The sequence below is a fragment of the Ranitomeya variabilis genome, chromosome 3, assembly GCF_051348905.1.
Source record: "Ranitomeya variabilis isolate aRanVar5 chromosome 3, aRanVar5.hap1, whole genome shotgun sequence".
Taxonomy (NCBI): Eukaryota; Metazoa; Chordata; class Amphibia; order Anura; family Dendrobatidae; genus Ranitomeya; species Ranitomeya variabilis.
The window spans coordinates 766,172,616-766,182,483 of NC_135234.1; the positions used below are offsets into that span (position 1 = coordinate 766,172,616).

General features: G+C 46.3%; 1 protein-coding gene across 1 annotated transcript; it reads right to left on the minus strand.

The window, feature by feature from the left end:
- Positions 1-8,653: 8,653 nt before the first annotated feature.
- Positions 8,654-9,565, minus strand: LOC143817802 (odorant receptor 131-2-like). The gene has a single exon (XM_077299268.1). The coding sequence runs from the start codon at positions 9,563-9,565 to the stop codon at positions 8,654-8,656; it is 912 nt and encodes a 303-aa protein (XP_077155383.1).
- Between the last annotated feature and the right edge of the window lie 303 nt (positions 9,566-9,868).

Below are 9,868 nucleotides of genomic sequence, written 5' to 3' on the forward strand. Positions count from 1 at the left end.
TATTTTCCGCGATTTTCTGGATAAATTTATGATAATATATCTGGATGATATTCTGATTTTTTCTGATGACTGGGACTCTCATGTCCAGCAGGTCAGGAGAGTTTTTCAGGTTCTGCGGTCTAATTCTTTATGTGTGAAGGGGTCTAAGTGCGTTTTTGGGGTCCAGAAAATTTCCTTTTTGGGGTATATTTTTTCTCCCTCTTCCATTGAGATGGATCCCGTCAAGGTGCAAGCTATTTGTGACTGGACTCAGCCCTCCTCTCTTAAGGGTCTTCAGAGATTTTTGGGCTTTGCCAACTTTTACCGCCGATTTATTGCTGGTTTTTCGGATGTCGTTAAACCACTGACTGATTTGACCAGACAAGGCGCTGATGTTGCTAATTGGTCCCCTCATGCTGTAGAGGCCTTTCAGGAGCTTAAGCGCCGTTTTGCCTCTGCCCCTGTGTTGCGTCAGCCTGATGTGAATCTGCCTTTTCAGGTTGAGGTTGACGCTTCGGAGATCGGAGCTGGGGCAGTGTTGTCGCAGAAAGGTTCCGACTGCTCCGTCATTAGGCCTTGTGCCTTCTTTTCTCGCAAATTTTCGCCCGCAGAGCGGAATTATGATGTTGGGAATCGGGAGCTTTTGGCCATGAAGTGGGCTTTTGAGGAGTGGCGCCATTGGCTCGAGGGGGCTAGGCATCAGGTGGTGGTATTGACTGACCACAAAAATTTGATTTATCTTGAGACTGCCAGACGCCTGAATCCTAGACAGGCGCGCTGGTCTTTATTTTTTTCTCGCTTTAATTTTGTGGTGTCATACCTACCGGGTTCTAAGAATGTTAAGGCAGATGCCCTTTCTAGGAGTTTTGACCCGGACTCTCCTGGTAATTCTGAACCCACAGGTATCCTTAGGGAGGGAGTAATTTTGTCGGCCGTTTCTCCTGATCTGCGGCGGTCCTTGCAAGAGTTTCAGGCGGATAGACCGGATCGTTGTCCGCCTGATAGACTGTTTGTTCCGGATGATTGGACCAGCAGAGTCATCTCTGAGGTACATTCTTCTGCATTGGCAGGTCATCCCGGAATTTTTGGTACCAGGGATTTGGTGGCAAGATCCTTCTGGTGGCCTTCCCTGTCACGAGATGTGCGAGTCTTTGTGCAGTCATGTGACGTTTGTGCTCGGGCCAAGTCTTGTAGTTCTCGGGCTAGCGGACTGCTGTTGCCCTTGCCTATTCCTAAGAGGCCTTGGACACACATCTCGATGGATTTTATTTCAGATCTGCCTGTTTCCCAGAAGATGTCTGTCATCTGGGTGGTCTGTGACCGTTTTTCTAAAATGGTCCATTTGGTTCCTCTGCCCAAGTTGCCTTCTTCTTCTGAGTTGGTTCCTCTGTTTTTTCAGAATGTTGTCCGATTGCACGGTATTCCTGAGAATATTGTTTCTGACAGAGGTACCCAATTTGTGTCTAGATTTTGGCGGGCATTCTGTGCTAGGATGGGCATAGATTTGTCTTTTTCATCTGCTTTTCACCCTCAGACTAATGGCCAGACCGAGCGGACTAATCAGACCCTTGAGACATATCTGAGGTGTTTTGTCTCTGCTGACCAGGATGATTGGGTTGCTTTTTTGCCATTGGCAGAGTTCGCCCTCAATAATCGGGCCAGTTCTTCCACCTTGGTGTCCCCGTTTTTCTGTAATTCGGGGTTTCACCCTCGATTTTCCTCCGGTCAGGTGGAATCCTCGGATTGTCCTGGAGTGGATGCGGTGGTGGAGAGATTGCATCACATCTGGGGGCAGGTTATGGACAATTTGAAGTTGTCCCAGGAGAAGACTCAGCGTTTTGCCAACCGTCATCGTCGTGTTGGTTCTCGGCTTTGTGTTGGAGATTTGGTGTGGTTGTCTTCTCGTTTTGTCCCTATGAGGGTCTCTTCTCCTAAGTTTAAACCTCGGTTCATCGGCCCTTATAGAATATTGGAGATTCTTAATCCTGTTTCTTTCCGTTTGGACCTCCCTGCGTCCTTTTCCATTCATAACGTTTTTCATCGGTCGTTGTTGCGCAGGTATGAGGTACCTGTTGTACCTTCAGTTGAGCCTCCTGCTCCGGTGTTGGTTGAGGGTGAGTTGGAGTACGTTGTGGAGAAAATTTTGGACTCTCGTGTTTCCAGACGGAAACTCCAGTATCTGGTCAACTGGAAGGGTTACGGCCAGGAGGATAATTCTTGGGTCAATGCATCTGATGTTCATGCTTCTGATCTTGTTCGTGCCTTCCATAGGGCTCATCCTGGTCGCCCTGGTGGATCTGGTGAGGGTTCGGTGCCCCCTCCTTGAGGGGGGGGTACTGTTGTGAATTTGGATTCTGGGCTCCCCCGGTGGCCGCTTGTGGAATTGGACTTGTCATCCTCTTTCCTGTTTCACCTGGTTCCATCAGTAGTGGGTGTCGCTATTTAAGCTCATTTCTCTGGTGGTTTCTTGCCGGTCATCAATGTTATCTGATGCCTCTCAGTGCTTGTTCCTGCTTCTAGACAACTTCTAGATAAGTTGGACTTTTGTCCATGTTTTGTTTTGCCTATTTGTTCCAGTTCACAGCTGAAGTTTTGTTACTGTGTCTGGAAAGCTCTCGTTGATCAGGGATTGCTACTCTGGCGTTATGAGTTAATGCCAGAGTTTAAGGTAATCTCTGGATGGTGTTTTGTTAGTGTTTTTCTGCTGACCATGAAAGTATACTATCTGTCTTCTGCTATCTAGTAAGCGGACCTCAAATTTGCTAAGACTATTTTCCTGCTGCGTTTGTTGTTTCATCTGAACTCACCGTCATTATATGTGGGGGCTACTGTCTTCTTTGGAATATTTCTCTAGAGGTGAGCCAGGTCTTATATTTCCCTCTGCTAGCTATTTAGGTCTTAGGCCAGAGCTGGGCATCTAGCGATAAATAGGAAATGCTACCTGGCTATTTCTAGTTGCGCGGCAGGCTTAGTTCATGGTCAGTATAGTTCCATCTTCCGAGAGCTTGTCCCTCTATAGGCTTGCTATGATCTCTGCCTGCAGAGATCATGACACAGATATTAAACTGCATTTGGCCTTCAACTTTGGTTACGGCCTACTAACGGTGTCTGCCCCTCCCTGGTGTTTTTCCTCAACTGAATAAAGCTGAGCTTCAACCTTCTGGCTCTCATTAAGTGCTGTTATTTTAAAAATTGGTGGTTAGGGCCTACTAACGGTGTCTGCCCCTGCCTGTTGTTTTTCCTCAACTGAATAAAGCTGAGCTTCATCCTTCTGGCTCTCATTAAGTGCTGTGTTTTCAAAAATTGGTGGTTAGGGCCTACTAACGGTGTCTGCCCCTCCCTGGTGTTTGCCCTCAACTGAATAAAGCTGAGCTTCAACCTTCTGGCTTTGGGCCTATAGTATCAGATATTAAACTGCATTTGGCCTTCAACTTTGGTTACGGCCTACTAACGGTGTCTGCCCTTCCCTGGTGTTTGCCCTCAACTGAATAAAGCTGAGCTTCAACCTTCTGGCTTTGGGCCTATAGTATCAGATATTAAACTGCATTTGGCCTTCAACTTTGGTTACGGCCTACTAACGGTGTCTTCCCCTGCCTGGTGTTTTTCCTCAACTGAATAAAGCTGAGCTTCATCCTTCTGGCTCTCATTAAGTGCTGTGTTTTTAAAAATTGGTGGTTAGGGCCTACTAACGGTGTCTGCCCCTCCCTGGTGTTTGTCCTCAACTGAATAAAGCTGAGCTTCATCCTTCTGGCTCTCATTAAGTGCTGTGTTTTCAAAAATTGGTGGTTAGGGCCTACTAACGGTGTCTGCCCCTCCCTGGTGTTTGCCCTCAACTGAATAAAGCTGAGCTTCAACCTTCTGTCTTTGGGCCTATAGTATCAGATATTAAACTGCATTTGGCCTTCAACTTTGGTTACTGCCTACTAACGGTGTCTTCCCCTGCCTGGTGTTTTTCCTCAACTGAATAAAGCTGAGCTTCAACCTTCTGGCTCTCATTAAGTGCTGTTATTTTAAAAATTGGTGGTTAGGGCCTACTAACGGTGTCTGCCCCTCCCTGGTGTTTGCCCTCAACTGAATAAAGCTGAGCTTCAACCTTCTGGCTTTGGGCCTATAGTATCAGATATTAAACTGCATTTGGCCTTCAACTTTGGTTACGGCCTACTAACGGTGTCTGCCCCTCCCTGGTGTTTTTCCTCAACTGAATAAAGCTGAGCTTCAACCTTCTGGCTCTCATTAAGTGCTGTTATTTAAAAAAATTGGTGGTTAGGGCCTACTAACGGTGTCTGACCCTGCCTGGTGTTTGTCCTCAACTGAATAAAGCTGAGCTTCATCCTTCTGGCTCTCATTAAGTGCTGTGTTTTTAAAAATTGGTGGTTAGGGCCTACTAACGGTGTCTGCCCCTCCCTGGTGTTTGCCCTCAACTGAGTAAAGCTGAGCTTCATCCTTCTGGCTCTCATTAAGTGCTGTTATTTTAAAAATTGGTGGTTAGGGCCTACTAACGGTGTCTGCCCCTGCCTGGTGTTTGTCCTCAACTGAATAAAGCTGAGCTTCATCCTTCTGGCTCTCATTAAGTGCTGTGTTTTTAAAAATTGGTGTTTAGGGCCTACTAACGGTGTCTGACCCTCCCTGGTGTTTTTCCTCAACTGAATAAAGCTGAGCTTCAACCTTCTGGCTCTCATTAAGTGCTGTGTTTTTAAAAATTGGTGGTTAGGGCCTACTAATGGTGTCAGCCCCTCCCTGGTGTTTGTTTTTCCTCAACTGAATAAAGCTGAGCTTCAACCTTCTGGCTTTCGGCCTATAGTATCAGATATTAAACTGCATTTGGCCTTCAACTTTGGTTACGGCCTACTAACGGTGTCTGCCCCTCCCTGGTGTTTGTCCTCAACTGAATAAAGCTGAGCTTCAACCTTCTGGCTTTCGGCCTATAGTATCAGATATTAAACTGCATTTGGCCTTCAACTTTGGTTACGGCCTACTAACGGTGTCTGCCCCTCCCTGGTGTTAGTCCTCAACTGAATAAAGCTGAGCTTCAACCTTCTGGCTTTTGGCCTACAGTAGCAGATATTATACTGCATTTGGCCTACTAGTGTGGTTGGGCCCTTAAAACAGTGAGTGTTGCTCCTGGGTTTGCTACTACACTGAACAAAGCAATGCCGCCTGTTTAGTCCTGTTACCAATTTTGAACTGCATTTAGCCTACTTTATTCTTTGGCCCTATATCTGTTTCCTCCTCATCCTGCCCATTGCCCAGCCACTGCTAGATGAGTCTGCTGGTACATTGACCTAGACCACTACATTCCCCTTGCACTCTACACAGCCAGAATCTGACCCTGCTGAAAGTAAGGTTCCCCTTCCCGCATGTTATACCACCTTACACAGGGACAAAGAGGAAGGTGCAGATGAAAGTGCAGGTTCCTTCATCAGGTGGGGGGGGGGCATACTCGTTGGCGACGTCACTGGCACAGGGCCCCTCAGAGTACGCAAAAGTGTCGCTGCTGGTGGGAGGCGCCCCCGCCGTGCAAACACACCGCTGTACTTTGAGGGGCCCTGTGCCAGTGCCAATGCGAACAAGTGTGCCCCCCTGCTTGCTCAGGATCACAGCACTTGCAACGTTGAAATACTTTCCTCTCCCTGCTCCACCGCCGTGACGTAGTCCACGATTCCTGGGCCCACTAAAACCTTGAACCAGCCCTACCCCCCACAACTTTGCCAAATGACCCCCAAGTTCCATTGAACAACTATTATTATAAAGTTAATTAAGATTGACAAGCTTCAGAAACAAGAATGGATGTTTTTGGCATTAAAATGGGCACTGTAGGTGTTTTCCTGGCCTCCACTCACTGCCGACTATGCTTCCCCATTGACTTGCATTGGGTTTCGTGTTTCGGTCGATCCCCGACTTTTAGCGATAATCGGCCGACTGCACTCGACTCGACTCTGGACAAAGTCGGGTTTCACAAAACCCGACTCGATCTTAAAAAAATGAAAGTCGCTCAACCCTACTCTTCAGTGTTTTCACTCTCTTAGTCGGATGTTTCTCTGGTTCCTGGTGGACAATGATTAACATTCACAAGTTTTTAAACTTTTATTGACAAATACATGAAGTTTCTGTAAAGCATCAATATTCTCAGCGCTGCTCATTATTTCTCCAAACTTCTGCCCTTTGACCCTGCAAATTGATATTGGCTTTTGGGCACATCCTGACTGATGTCTCATCAGTGCTTAGAGGTTATCATAAGTTTTGTGTTTGGCTGTTGCGTTTTGATGCTTGACCGCAGGTTCTCAATGAGATTGAGATCTGGGGAGTTTTTTGGCCACAGACTCAAAATTTCAATGCTTTTCTCATCGACCCACATTTGCCTTGTTACATAGTCCCCATCATGCTGGAAAAAGAATCATCCCCATTTTGTGATGGATTATGGGAGAAGATGCTCTTGGAAGAGGTTTAGATCCCATTCTTTATTGATGACCATGATTTTAGGAAAAATTGTGAGAGACCTCTTCCATGGAAGAGAAGCCCCCACACAAGAATGGCTTCAGGACTAGTGTTGAGCGATACCGTCCGATACTTGAAAGTATCGGTATCGGAAAGTATCGGCCGATACCGGCAAAGTATCGGATCTAATCCGATACCGATACCCGATACCAATACAAGTCAATGGGACTCAAGTATCGGACGGTATTCCTGATGGTTCCCAGGGTCTGAAGGAGAGGAAACTCTCCTTCAGGCCCTGGGAACCATATTAATGTGTAAAATAAAGAATTAAAATAAAAAATATTGCTATACTCACCTCTCCGACGCAGCCTGGACCTTACCGAGGGAACCGGGAGCCTTCTTTGCTTAAAATGCGCGCTTTTACTTCCTTCCGTGACGTCACGGCTTGTGATTGGTCGCGTGCCGCCCATGTGGCCGCGACGCGACCAATCACAGCAAGCCGTGACGTAATTTTCAGGTCCTCAATGCCTAATTCTAGGCATTCAGGATTTTAAAATTACGTTCCGGCTTGTGATTGGTCGCGTCGCGGTCACATGGGCGACGTGACCAATCACAAGCCGTGACGTCACGGGAGGCAGGAAACGCGCGCATTTTTAAAATTACGTCACGGCTTGTGATTGGTTGCGTGCCGCCCATGTGACCGCGACGCGACCAATCACAGCAAGCCGTGACGTAATTTCAGGTCCTGAATGCAGAAATAGGCATCAGGACCTGAAATTACGTCACGGCTTGCTGTGATTGGTCGCGTCGCGGTCACATGGGCGGCACGCAACCAATCACAAGCCGTGACGTAATTTTAAAAATGCGCGCGTTTCCTGCCTCCCGTGACGTCACGGCTTGTGATTGGTCACGTCACCCATGTGACCGCGACGCGACCAATCACAAGCCGGAACGTAATTTTAAAATCCTGAATGCCTAGAATTAGGCATTGAGGACCTGAAAATTACGTCACGGCTTGCTGTGATTGGTCGCGTCGCGGCCACATGGGCGGCACGCGACCAATCACAAGCCGTGACGTCACGGAAGGAAGTAAAAGCGCGCATTTTAAGCAAAGAAGGCTCCCGGTTCCCTCGGTAAGGTCCAGGCTGCGTCGGAGAGGTGAGTATAGCAATATTTTTTATTTTAATTCTTTGTTTTACACATTAATGTTGTTTCGATACCGATACCCGATACCACAAAAGTATCGGATCTCGGTATCGGAATTCCGATACCCGCAAGTATCGGCCGATACCCGATACTTGCGGTATCGGAATGCTCAACACTATTCAGGACACTTTACTGTTGGCAAACAAAGGACTCATTGTACCAAAAGCTTTTGGAGGCATCAAGAAGGCCAGCAAAGAAGCCAGTTCTCTCCAAGAAAAACATCAAAGACAGACTGACTTTCTGCAATAAATACAGGGTTTGGGCTGCAGAGGATTATTTTCTCTGATGAAGTCCCTTTAGAATGTTTGGGACATTTGGAAGAATTAAAGTCCAGAAAAGAAAAGCTGGGCCCTAACATGAGTCCTGTGTCATCCAACAGTAAAGCGTCCTGAGGCCACTCATGTGTGGGGGTTTCTCATCCATGGAGGGGGCTCACTCAGAATTTTTCCTTAGAACCCTAAGAACTTGGCCATGAATAAAGAATGAGATCTAATCCTATGCCATATGCAACTTGTCCCATCATCCAGGAGCAGTTTGGTGGTGAACAATGTTTTTTTAACATGATGGAAACCATGTGACAAGGCAAAAAAACAAAACTTGTGTCAGCCTCAAAACTTTTGGCCATGACTTAACCCCATCCAAAAGTTTATCAGATCTTAGCTTGCTGGACCTCTATGAGTATGACATTGTTAAGGGGGACTATTGCATAAACTTTAAGGCCCCCAAACACATTAGATATCTACAGGACTGGCCAACCATCTCATTGGTTTGGGGGCCTCCCGGCTGTCCCTTGACACATGATTTTGGAGGAGAAAAGGATTGGACCATTAGTATTTTCATGCCTTCCTTTTGTTTTCAGCTGAGATAAGTTTCTGGCCGAGCTGTCTGATTGCGGCATTCTACTTTCACCTTGTTGAAAATCCATGAAGCTCGTTGAGTCTGGAGACATAGTTGTGGTTCAGCCGACAGCTATCTCATGTGTCTGGCCAGCTGTAGTCATTCCTAAATTGTGGTGCTCGTGAGGAACATTTCCTCATTGCTTCCACATCCTGCGAATGCATTTGCTGAACGCTTCATCTCTGATCCCGTATATAAGAGGACTGAGGAGTCGAGGCAAACACACAAAAATGAGGAAATTGAAAAGAAGTAAAATAATGACATACTCTCCATTGTATGACTCTGTGATCGTGATGGGCAAGGACAGGAGACACAGTAGCAGCTGAATGGCATGAAGCATAAGGGTTCGACTGGCCTTTGAAGCTGAAGAACTCTTGGAACTAGTCTTTCGAGTTATGACGATGACTCTTATGTAGGTGAAAAGAATGACGAAAGCCACCAGAATTAGGCTACCGATGCTGGAGATGGACCTTATGCTGGCCTGCAGAGGTTGTACTATGAGGTAGTCCTGCCTGCATAGGAGATCTTGGAAGAAAAAACTCCTCTCAACAGATACAATCAAGATTATAAAATCGGCAATGTGAGGAAGCAGTCCGACAAACCACATGACTGCAATGATGAAGTAGGATCTTTCAGTTGTACAAAACATGACATGTCTCAAGGGGAAACAGATGGCTATGTAACGCTCCAAAGCCATGATGGCAAGGTTATAGGGAGTCACCTTGAAGGTAGCAGTGGCAAGAGTGACCATGACATAGCAGATGGTCACCGGGATGTATATAGCATATGTGTAGAACACGAAGAGGACGATCCCCATAATTACAAACAATATATCATTGATGAGCATGTGAGCAAAGAGGACATATCGAGGGTTCTCCTGGACGTGAGGTGTGGTGAAGTAGGCGATCAGAAGAACGACAACGAAGTAGACAAAGAAGCAGAAGAATAAGAATGTTAGGAGAATAAATATTGTCTTCAGAGCCTCGTTTACACTAGTGTCGTGGAGATTTAGCTGGGTCATATAAGAATCGATGCTCGTTATATTCATGCTGAGTCTGGAGAAACGATGAGCGATTGAACTTTTCACACTAGAAAAAAACCCCATAAAACTCTGTTTCTCATAAGTCAAAACATTCCAAAGTAATTCTACTGATCAGAGGGCCCAGATGATTTCCCTGCCTGGGCAAAACCTGTGAGAACCGTAAAGATCCATATATAAGAGTTCAATGTCTTCAACCTTAAACCCTGTCCCACCATGAACAGGGTGCTACTTTGTTACTTTAAAACTATTGGTGATGTGCTCAAAAGCAAAACCTATTTTTGGGATTGCATGGATCTTTAATAGGATTGA